Consider the following 12,043-nt stretch of genomic DNA (forward strand, 5'->3'; position numbering starts at 1 on the left):
CAGAGAGCTATAGCTCAATTCCCAGCTGTAACAGAGAGCTATAGCTCACTTCCCAGCTGTAACAGAGGGCTATAGCTCAATTCCCAGCTGTAACAGAGAGCTATAGCTCACTTCCCAGCTGTAACAGAGAGCTATAGCTCAGTTCCCAGCTGTAACAGAGAGCTATAGCTCAATTCCCAGCTGTAACAGAGAGCTATAGCTCAATTCCCAGCTGTAACAGAGAGCTATAGCTCAATTCCCAGTTGTAACAGAGAGCTATAGCTCAATTCCCAGCTGTAACAAAGAGCTATAGCTCAATTCCCAGTTGTAACAGAGAGCTATAGCTCAATTCCCAGCTGTAACAAAGAGCTATAGCTCAGTTCCCAGCTGTAACAGAGAGCTATAACTCAATTCCCAGCTGTAACAGAGAGCTATAGCTCACTTCCCAGCTGTAACAGAGAGCTATAGCTCAATTCCCAGCTGTAACAGAGAGCTATAGCTCACTTCCCAGCTGTAACAGAGAGCTATAGCTCAGTTCCCAGCTGTAACAGAGAGCTATAGCTCAATTCCCAGCTGTAACAGAGAGCTATAGCTCAATTCCCAGCTGTAACAGAGAGCTATAGCTCAATTCCCAGCTGTAACAGAGGGCTATAGCTCAGTTCCCAGCTGTAACAGAGAGCTATAGCTCAATTCCCAGCTGTAACAGAGAGCTATAGCTCAGTTCTCAGCTGTAACAGAGAGCTATAGCTCAATTCCCAGCTGTAACAGAGAGCTATAGCTCACTTCCCAGCTGTAACAGAGAGCTATAGCTCAATTCCCAGCTGTAACAGAGGGCTATAGCTCAGTTCCCAGCTGTAACAGAGAGCTATAGCTCAATTCCCAGCTGTAACAGAGAGCTATAGCTCAATTCCCAGCTGTAACAGCTAAATTCCCAGCTGTAACAGAGAGCTATAGCTCAATTCCCAGCTGTAACAGAGAGCTATAGCTCAATTCCCAGCTGTAACAGAGAGCTATAGCTTAATTCCCAGCTGTAACAGAGAGCTATAGCTCAATTCCCAGCTGTAACAGAGAGCTATAGCTCAATTCCCAGCTGTAACAGAGAGCTATAGCTCAGTTCCCAGCTGTAACAGAGAGCTATAGCTCAGTTCCCAGCTGTAACAGAGAGCTATAGCTCAATTCCCAGCTGTAACAGCTAAATTCCCAGCTGTAACAGAGAGATATAGCTCAGTTCTCAGCTGTAACAGAGAGCTATAGCTCAGTTCCCAGCTGTAACAGAGAGCTATAGCTCAGTTCCCAGCTGTAACAGAGAGCTATAGCTCAATTCCCAGCTGTAACAGAGAGCTATAGCTCAGTTCCCAACTGTAACAGAGAGCTATAGCTCAATTCCCAACTGTAACAGAGAGCTATAGCTCAATTCCCAGCTGTAACAGAGAGCTATAGCTCAGTTCCCAGCTGTAACAGAGAGCTATAGCTCAGTTCCCAGCTGTAACAGAGAGCTATAGCTCAATTCCCAGGTGTAACAGAGAGCTATAGCTCAGTTCTTAGCTGTAACAGAGAGCTATAGCTCACTTCCCAGCTGTAACAGAGAGCTATAGCTCAATTCCCAGCTGTAACAGAGAGCTATAGCTCAATTCCCAGCTGTAGCAGAGAGATATAGCTCAATTCCCAGCTGTAACAGAGAGCTATAGCTCAGTTCCCAGCTGTAACAGAGAGCTATAGCTCAGTTCTCAGCTGTAACAGAGAGCTATAGCTCAATTCCCAGCTGTAACAGAGAGCTATAGCTCAATTCCCAGCTGTAACAGAGAGCTATAGCTCAATTCCCAACTGTAACAGAGAGCTATAGCTCAATTCCCAGCTGTAACAGAGAGCTATAGCTCAGTTCCCAGCTGTAACAGAGAGCTATAGCTCAATTCCCAGCTGTAACAGAGAGCTATAGCTCAATTCCCAGCTGTAACAGAGAGCTATAGCTCAGTTCCCAGCTGTAACAGAGAGCTATAGCTCAATTCCCAGCTGTAACAGAGAGCTATAGCTCAATTCCCAGCTGTAACAGAGAGCTATAGCTCAATTCCCAGCTGTAACAGAGAGCTATAGCTCAATTCCCAGCTGTAACAGAGAGCTATAGCTCAGTTCCCAGCTGTAACAGAGAGCTATAGCTCAGTTCCCAGCTGTAACAGAGAGCTATAGCTCAATTCCCAGCTGTAACAAAGAGCTATAGCTCAATTCCCAGCTGTAACAGAGAGCTATAGCTCAATTCCCAGCTGTAACAGAGAGCTATAGCTCACTTCCCAGCTGTAACAGAGAGCTATAGCTCAATTCCCAGCTGTAACAGAGAGCTATAGCTCAGTTCCCAGCTGTAACAGAGAGCTATAGCTCAATTCCCAGCTGTAACAGAGAGCTATAGCTCAGTTCTCAGCTGTAACAGAGAGCTATAGCTCAATTCCCAGCTGTAACAGAGAGCTATAGCTCAATTCCCAGCTGTAACAGAGAGCTATAGCTCAATTCCCAGCTGTAACAGAGAGCTATAGCTCAATTCCCAGCTGTAACAGAGAGCTATAGCTCAGTTCTCAGCTGTAACAGAGAGCTATAGCTCAATTCCCAGCTGTAACAGAGAGCTATAGCTCAGTTCCCAGCTGTAACAGAGAGCTATAGCTCAATTCCCAGCTGTAACAGAGAGCTATAGCTCAATTCCCAGCTGTAACAGAGAGCTATAGCTCAATTCCCAGCTGTAACAGAGAGCTATAGCTCAATTCCCAGCTGTAACAGAGAGCTATAGCTCAATTCCCAGCTGTAACAGAAAGCTATAGCTCAATTCCCAGCTGTAACAGAGAGCTATAGCTCAATTCCCAGCTGTAACAGAGAGCTATAGCTCAATTCCCAGCTGTAACAGAGAGCTATAGCTCAATTCCCAGCTGTAACAGAGAGCTATAGCTCAGTTCCCAGCTGTAACAGAGAGCTATAGCTCAATTCCCAGCTGTAACAGAGAGCTATAGCTCAGTTCCCAGCTGTAACAGAGAGCTATAGCTCAGTTCCCAGCTGTAACAGAGAGCTATAGCTCAATTCCCAGCTGTAACAGAGAGCTATAGCTCAATTCCCAGCTGTAACAGAGAGCTATAGCTCAATTCCCAGCTGTAACAGAGAGCTATAGCTCAATTCCCAGCTGTAACAGAGAGCTATAGCTCAGTTCCCAGCTGTAACAGAGAGCTATAGCTCAGTTCCCAGCTGTAACAGAGAGCTATAGCTCAATTCCCAGCTGTAACAGAGAGCTATAGCTCAATTCCCAGCTGTAACAGAGAGCTATAGCTCAATTCCCAGCTGTAACAGAGAGCTATAGCTCACTTCCCAGCTGTAACAGAGAGCTATAGCTCAATTCCCAGCTGTAACAGAGAGCTATAGCTCACTTCCCAGCTGTAACAGAGAGCTATAGCTCAATTCCCAGCTGTAACAGAGAGCTATAGCTCAGTTCTCAGCTGTAACAGAGAGCTATAGCTCAATTCCCAGCTGTAACAGAGAGCTATAGCTCAATTCCCAGCTGTAACAGAGAGCTATAGCTCAATTCCCAGCTGTAACAGAGAGCTATAGCTCAATTCCCAGCTGTAACAGAGAGCTATAGCTCAGTTCTCAGCTGTAACAGAGAGCTATAGCTCAATTCCCAGCTGTAACAGAGAGCTATAGCTCAATTCCCAGCTGTAACAGAGAGCTATAGCTTAATTCCCAGCTGTAACAGAGAGCTATAGCTCAGTTCTCAGCTGTAACAGAGAGCTATAGCTCAATTCCCAGCTGTAACAGAGAGCTATAGCTCAGTTCCCAGCTGTAACAGAGAGCTATAGCTCAATTCCCAGCTGTAACAGAAAGCTATAGCTCAATTCCCAGCTGTAACAGAGAGCTATAGCTCAATTCCCAGCTGTAACAGAAAGCTATAGCTCAATTCCCAGCTGTAACAGAGAGCTATTGCTCAATTCCCAGCTGTAACAGAGAGCTATAGCTCAATTCCCAGCTGTAACAGAGAGCTATAGCTCAATTCCCAGCTGTAACAGAGAGCTATAGCTCAGTTCTCAGAGAGCTATAGCTCAATTCCCAGCTGTAACAGAGAGCTATAGCTCACTTCCCAGCTGTAACAGAGAGCTATAGCTCAATTCCCAGCTGTAACAGAGAGCTATAGCTCAATTCCCAGCTGTAACAGAGAGCTATAGCTCAATTCCCAGCTGTAACAGAGAGCTATAGCTCAATTCCCAGCTGTAACAGAGAGCTATAGCTCAATTCCCAGCTGTAACAGAGGGCTATAGCTCAATTCCCAGCTGTAACAGATAACTATAGCTCAATTCCCAGCTGTAACAGAGAGCTATAGCTCAATTCCCAGCTGTAACAGAGGGCTATAGCTCAATTCCCAGCTGTAACAGAGAGCTATAGCTCAGTTCCCAGCTGTAACAGAGAGCTATAGCTCAATTCCCAGCTGTAACAGAGAGCTATAGCTCAGTTCTCAGCTGTAACAGAGAGCTATAGCTCAATTCCCAGCTGTAACAGAGAGCTATAGCTCAATTCCCAGCTGTAACAGAGAGCTATAGCTCAATTCCCAGCTGTAACAGAGAGCTATAGCTCAATTCCCAGCTGTAACAGAGAGCTATAGCTCAGTTCTCAGCTGTAACAGAGAGCTATAGCTCAATTCCCAGCTGTAACAGAGAGCTATAGCTCAATTCCCAGCTGTAACAGAGAGCTATAGCTTAATTCCCAGCTGTAACAGAGAGCTATAGCTCAGTTCTCAGCTGTAACAGAGAGCTATAGCTCAATTCCCAGCTGTAACAGAGAGCTATAGCTCAGTTCCCAGCTGTAACAGAGAGCTATAGCTCAATTCCCAGCTGTAACAGAAAGCTATAGCTCAATTCCCAGCTGTAACAGAGAGCTATAGCTCAATTCCCAGCTGTAACAGAAAGCTATAGCTCAATTCCCAGCTGTAACAGAGAGCTATTGCTCAATTCCCAGCTGTAACAGAGAGCTATAGCTCAATTCCCAGCTGTAACAGAGAGCTATAGCTCAATTCCCAGCTGTAACAGAGAGCTATAGCTCAGTTCTCAGAGAGCTATAGCTCAATTCCCAGCTGTAACAGAGAGCTATAGCTCACTTCCCAGCTGTAACAGAGAGCTATAGCTCAATTCCCAGCTGTAACAGAGAGCTATAGCTCAATTCCCAGCTGTAACAGAGAGCTATAGCTCAATTCCCAGCTGTAACAGAGGGCTATAGCTCAATTCCCAGCTGTAACAGATAACTATAGCTCAATTCCCAGCTGTAACAGAGAGCTATAGCTCAATTCCCAGCTGTAACAGAGGGCTATAGCTCAATTCCCAGCTGTAACAGAGAGCTATAGCTCAGTTCCCAGCTGTAACAGAGAGCTATAGCTCAATTCCCAGCTGTAACAGAGAGCTATAGCTCAATTCCCAGCTGTAACAGAGAGCTATAGCTCAGTTCTCAGCTGTAACAGAGAGCTATAGCTCAATTCCCAGCTGTAACAGAGAGCTATAGCTCACTTCCCAGCTGTAACAGAGAGCTATAGCTCAATTCCCAGCTGTAACAGAGAGCTATAGCTCAATTCCCAGCTGTAACAGAGAGCTATAGCTCAATTCCCAGCTGTAACAGAGAGCTATAGCTCAATTCCCAGCTGTAACAGAGAGCTATAGCTCAATTCCCAGCTGTAACAGAGAGCTATAGCTCAATTCCCAGCTGTAACAGAGCGCTATAGCTCAATTCCCAGCTGTAACAGAGAGCTATAGCTCAGTTCCCAGCTGTAACAGAGAGCTATAGCTCAATTCCCAGCTGTAACAGAGAGCTATAGCTCAATTCCCAGCTGTAACAGAGAGCTATAGCTCAATTCCCAGCTGTAACAGAGAGCTATAGCTCAATTCCCAGCTGTAACAGAGAGCTATAGCTCAATTCCCAGCTGTAACAGAGAGATATAGCTCAATTCCCAGCTGTAACAGAGAGCTATAGCTCAATTCCCAGCTGTAACAGAGAGCTATAGCTCAATTCCCAGCTGTAACAGAGCGCTATAGCTCAATTCCCAGCTGTAACAGAGAGCTATAGCTCAATTCGCAGGTGTAACAGAGAGCTATAGCTCAGTTCCCAGCTGTAACAGAGAGCTATAGCTCAGTTCCCAGCTGTAACAGAGAGCTATAGCTCAATTCCCAGCTGTAACAGAGAGATATAGCTCAATTCCCAGCTGTAACAGAGAGCTATAGCTCAATTCCCAGCTGTAACAGAGAGCTATAGCTCAATTCCCAGGTGTAACAGAGAGCTATAGCTCACTTCCCAGCTGTAACAGAGAGCTATAGCTCACTTCCCAGCTGTAACAGAGAGCTATAGCTCACTTCCCAGCTGTAACAGAGAGCTATAGCTCAATTCCCAGCTGTAACAGAGAGCTATAGCTCAATTCCCAGCTGTAACAGAGAGATATAGCTCAATTCCCAGCTGTAACAGAGAGCTATAGCTCAGTTCTCAGCTGTAACAGAGAGCTATAGCTCAATTCCCAGCTGTAACAGAGAGCTATAGCTCAATTCCCAGCTGTAACAGAGAGCTATAGCTCAGTTCCCAGCTGTAACAGAGAGATATAGCTCAATTCCCAGCTGTAACAGAGAGCTATAGCTCAGTTCCCAGCTGTAACAGAGAGCTATAGCTCAATTCCCAGCTGTAACAGAGAGCTATAGCTCAGTTCCCAGCTGTAACAGAGAGCTATAGCTCAATTCCCAGCTGTAACAGAGAGCTATAGCTCAATTCCCAGCTGTAACAGAGAGCTATAGCTCAATTCCCAGCTGTAACAGAGAGATATAGCTCAATTCCCAGCTGTAACAGAGAGCTATAGCTCAATTCCCAGCTGTAACAGAGAGCTATAGCTCAATTCCCAGCTGTAACAGAGAGCTATAGCTCAGTTCCCAGCTGTAACAGAGAGCTATAGCTCAATTCCCAGCTGTAACAGAGAGCTATAGCTCAATTCCCAGCTGTAACAGAGGGCTATAGCTCAATTCCCAGGTGTAACAGAGAGCTATAGCTCAATTCCCAGCTGTAACAGAGAGCTATAGCTCAATTCCCAGCTGTAACAGAGGGCTATAGCTCAATTCCCAGCTGTAACAGAGAGCTATAGCTCAGTTCCCAGCTGTAACAGAGAGCTATAGCTCAATTCCCAGCTGTAACAGAGGGCTATAGCTCAATTCCCAGCTGTAACAGAGAGATATAGCTCAGTTCTCAGCTGTAACAGAGAGCTATAACTCAATTCCCAGCTGTAACAGAGAGCTATAACTCAATTCCCAGCTGTAACAGAGAGCTATAGCTCAATTCCCAGCTGTAACAGAGAGCTATAGCTCAATTCCCAGCTGTAACAGAGAGCTATAGCTCAATTCCCAGCTGTAACAGAGAGCTATAGCTCAGTTCCCAGCTGTAACAGAGAGCTATAGCTCAATTCCCAGCTGTAACAGAGCGCTATAGCTCAATTCCCAGCTGTAACAGAGCGCTATAGCTCAGTTCCCAGCTGTAACAGAGGGCTATAGCTCAGTTCCCAGCTGTAACAGAGAGCTATAGCTCAGTTCCCAGCTGTAACAGAGAGCTATAGCTCAATTCCCAGCTGTAACAGAGAGATATAGCTCAATTCCCAGCTGTAACAGAGAGCTATAGCTCAATTCCAAGCTGTAACAGAGGGCTATAACTCAATTCCCAGCTGTAACAGAGAGATATAGCTCAATTCCCAGCTGTAACAGAGAGCTATAGCTCAATTCCTAGCTGCAACAGATAACTATAGCTCAATTCCCAGTTGTAACAGAGAGCTATAGCTCAATTCCCAGCTGTAACAGAGAGCTATAGCTCAATTCCCAGCTGTAACAGAGAGCTATAGCTCAATTCCCAGCTGTAACAGAGAGCTATAGCTCAATTCCCAGCTGTAACAGAGCGCTATAGCTCAATTCCCAGCTGTAACAGAGTGCTATAGCTCAATTCCCAGTTGTAACAGAGAGCTATAACTCAATTCCCAGTTTTAACAGAGCGCTATAACTCACTTCCCAGCTGTAACAGATAGATATAGCTCAGTTGCCAGCTGTAACAGAGAGCTATAGCTCAATTCCCAGCTGTAACAGAGAGCTATAGCTCAATTCCCAGCTGTAACAGAGAGCTATAGCTCAATTCCCAGCTGTAACAGAGGGCTATAGCTCAATTCCCAGCTGTAACAGAGAGCTATAGCTCAGTTCCCAGCTGTAACAGAGAGCTATAGCTCAATTCCCAGTTGTAACAGAGAGCTATAGCTCAATTCCCAGCTGTAACAGAGAGCTATAGCTCAATTCCCAGCTGTAACAGAGAGCTATAGCTCAATTCCCAGCTGTAACAGAGAGCTATAGCTCAATTCCCAGCTGTAAAAGAGAGCTATAGCTCAATTCCCAGCTGTAACAGAGAGCTATAACTCAATTCCCAGCTGTAACAGAGAGCTATAGCTCAATTCCCAGCTGTAACAAAGAGCTATAGCCCAATTCCTAGTTGTAACAGAGAGCTATTGCTCAATTCCCAGCTGTAACAGAGAGCTATAGCTCAATTCCCAGCTGTAACAGAGAGCTATAGCTCAATTCCCAGCTGTAACAGAGAGCTATAGCTCAATTCCCAGCTGTAACAGAGAGCTATAGCTCAATTCCCAGCTGTAACAGAGAGCTATAACTCAATTCCCAGCTGTAACAGAGAGCTATAGCTCAATTCCCAGCTGTAACAGAGAGCTATAACTCAATTCCCAGCTGTAACAGAGAGCTATTTCTCAGTTCCCAGCTGTAACAGAGAGCTATAGCTCAATTCCCAGCTGTAAAAGAGAGCTATCGCTCAGTTCCCAGCTGTAACAAAGAGCTATAGCCCAATTCCCAGCTGTAACAGAAAGCTATTGCTCAATTCCCAGCTGTAACAGAGAGCTATAGCTCAATTCCCAGCTGTAACAGAGAGCTATAGCTCAATTCCCAGCTGTAACAGAGTGCTATAGCTCAATTCCCAGCTGTAACAGAGAGCTATAGCTCAATTCCCAGCTGTAACAGCTATATTCCCAGCTGTAACAGAGAGCTATAGCTCAATTCCCAGCTGTAACAGAGAGCTATAGCTCAATGCCCAGCTGTAACAGAGAGCTATAGCTCAATTCCCAGCTGTAACAGAGAGCTATAGCTCAATTCCCAGCTGTAACAGAAAGCTATAGCTCAATTCCCAGTTGTAACAGAGAGCTATAGCTCAATTCCCAGCTGTAACAGAGAGCTATAACTCACTTCCCAGCTGTAACAGAAAGCTATAGCTCAATTCCCAGTTGTAACAGAAAGCTATAGCTCAATTCCCAGCTGTAACTGAGAGCTATAGCTCAATTCCTAGCTGCAACAGATAACTATAGCTCAATTCCCAGCTGCAACAGATAACTATAGCTCAATTCCCAGCTGCAACAGATAACTATAGCTCAATTCCCAGCTGCAACAGATAACTATAGCTCAATTCCCAGCTGCAACAGATAACTATAGCTCAATTCCCAGCTGCAACAGATAACTATAGCTCAATTCCCAGCTGCAACAGATAACTATAGCTCAATTCCCAGCTGCAACAGATAACTATAGCTCAATTCCCAGCTGCATTAGATATCTATAGCTCAATTCTACATCTCCGTTTATAGACTGGAAACTACAATCCATGTCTGGTGACAGATGTTTCCCAAGGTCCTTATTGCTGTTATATGCTTACTGATTGCAACAACCTGTGTGTGCCAATGTCAGGATCTGCTATCTGTTTCCATACACAGTCTATTTGTGCCAACATTTCTCTATAATATATAATGCCTCTGGCATATTTCACCCAGAATTGTAAAAATAACACAAGCTGTTCATAATGAGCAGAGACGTCCCTTTATTTCTACCATCAGTTAGTGGGAAGAGGTTGTTTTTCTCGTGTTTCATTGATATCTCTGTATATAAATAGTTTGGGATTTCTGCAAATAAAAAAAGAGGTTGCTTTGTCTTAATGTCCAGACATAGCTGGCTGTGTTTTCAAGATAATTTTTCCATTGGAGAAACATACAGGAGTAATTTGCAGAAGCACCTTTTTACAGAAACAGTGGGTGATTAATAGAATAAACTTCTGTTAGAGGTAGTATAGATACCATGGAGGACTTGAATACCTCGGATAAGCATATGGCTATCCTACACACTATGTCTGTAGTAAGTATAAGGTTATCCTACAAACTAATTAATGTCTGTAGTAAGTACAGTATAAGGTTATCCTACAAACTAATGGCTGTAGTAAGTAAAAGGTTATCCTACAAACTAATGGCTGTAGTAAGTAAAAGGTTATCCTACAAACTAATTAATGTCTGTAGTAAGTATAAGGTTATCCTACAAACTAATTAATGTCTGTAGTAAGTACAGTATAAGGTTATCCTACAAACTAATGGCTGTAGTAAGTAAAAGGTTATCCTACAAACTAATTCATGTCTGTAGTAAGTACAATATAAGGTTATCCTACAAACTAATTAATGCCTTTCGATAAGCATAAGGCTATCCTACATACTAATTAATGTATGTAGTAAGTATAAGTCTATCCTACACACTAATTAATGTCTGTAGTAAGTATGAGGTTATCCTACACACTAATTAATATCTGTAGTAAGTATAAGTCTATCCTACACACTAATTAATGTCTGTAGTAAGTATGAGGTTATCCTACACACTAATTAATGTCTGTAGTAAGTATAAGGCTATCCTACAAACTAATTAATACCTAGAATAAGCATATAGCTATCCTAGAAACTAATTCATACCAGGAATAAGCAAATGGCTATCCTACAAACTAATTACTGCCTGTGATAAGCATAAGGCTATTCTACAAACTAATGCCTGGGATAAGCATAATGCCATCCTACAAACAAATTAATGCCTGGGGTAAGCATAATGCCATCCTACAAACAAATTAATGCCTGGGGTAAGCATAAGGCTATCCTACACACTAATTAATGCCTAAATAATTAATACTTGTGATAAGCTTATGGCTATCTTACAAACTAATTAATACCTGTGATAAGTATAAGACGATCCTACACACTAATACCTGTGATAAGCATATGGCTATCCCACAAACTAATTAATACCTGGGATAAACATAGGCTATCCTACACACTAATTAATGCCTGGGATAAGCATAAGGCTATCCTACAAACAAATTAATGCAGGAGATAAGCATACGGCTAATTTTTTAACTAAAAAAAAAACAAACTTACATTTTAGGGCAGACTTGTTGGCCCTATGGCTCTTACCTGCCTTCAAAATCTAAGTTTGTATGTTTTCATCTCTCTTCCTAAAGGTCACAAACAGCATAGGCTCCTAAAATCTTGGTATATTTGATTTCTGTGAGTATTGGGCTTGTATATCGTTGATCTCATTCTAGATAGGCCAGTTAGGCAAGTTGCCTTCTGGCACGAGTGACTCAACTATACAGTGACTGTAAAATCTGGTAACCTGGGTTCAAGAGAACATTCTATTGGGGAGAATTCCATCAGTTGCTGAAATCTGATTTTCCTTATCAGAGAAACAGGCAACATCAACTATAAATGTTGTACATGAGTTTTGCTCCAATTTCCCTTCTGCTGGTTTCATGTCTCTGTGTTTGTTTTGAACAGGTAACTCCAGCCCGAGGTGAGATTTTGGTGACAACGAAGGGACAACAGCTGGTTCTGGAAGTGGAGAGAAACCAGTAAGTTTTTTTTGTTTTGTTTTTATTCTTTTATTAAGCCAGTTCATAGAGCATAGGGAAAAAAAGATTACATACAGTTTGTGCCCATAAAACAGATAACCAACCATGACATGTTTATACAAAAACAATAAATACATAAAAACCATAAAAAATAATGCATAAACATGCCTTTCAAATGTTTAACCATAGATAAATTCACCAAGATCACTCTAGTTTCAAAATTTCATAATCCAGAAAAAAACTATTCCTGTTTAACGAGCCCCCATATCTGTTGACACTTTAAGTAAAACTGTCATGCGTATGAACCGTAAAATATTTCTTTTATTCACCCCCCCCCCCCAAA

The 12,043-nt window shown here is 43.2% G+C and overlaps 1 protein-coding gene across 1 annotated transcript in view; it reads left to right on the plus strand.

The window, feature by feature from the left end:
- Positions 1-12,043, plus strand: part of LOC128650429 (disintegrin and metalloproteinase domain-containing protein 33) — a 371,794-nt gene that overhangs the window by 142,488 nt on the left and 217,263 nt on the right. The window contains exon 3 of the mRNA XM_053704369.1: positions 11,627-11,700. Coding sequence (XP_053560344.1) covers positions 11,627-11,700 — 74 coding nt within the window. The remainder of the gene's footprint in view (positions 1-11,626; positions 11,701-12,043) is intronic.

This window comes from Bombina bombina, chromosome 2 (assembly GCF_027579735.1).
Source record: "Bombina bombina isolate aBomBom1 chromosome 2, aBomBom1.pri, whole genome shotgun sequence".
Lineage (NCBI taxonomy): Eukaryota > Metazoa > Chordata > Amphibia > Anura > Bombinatoridae > Bombina > Bombina bombina.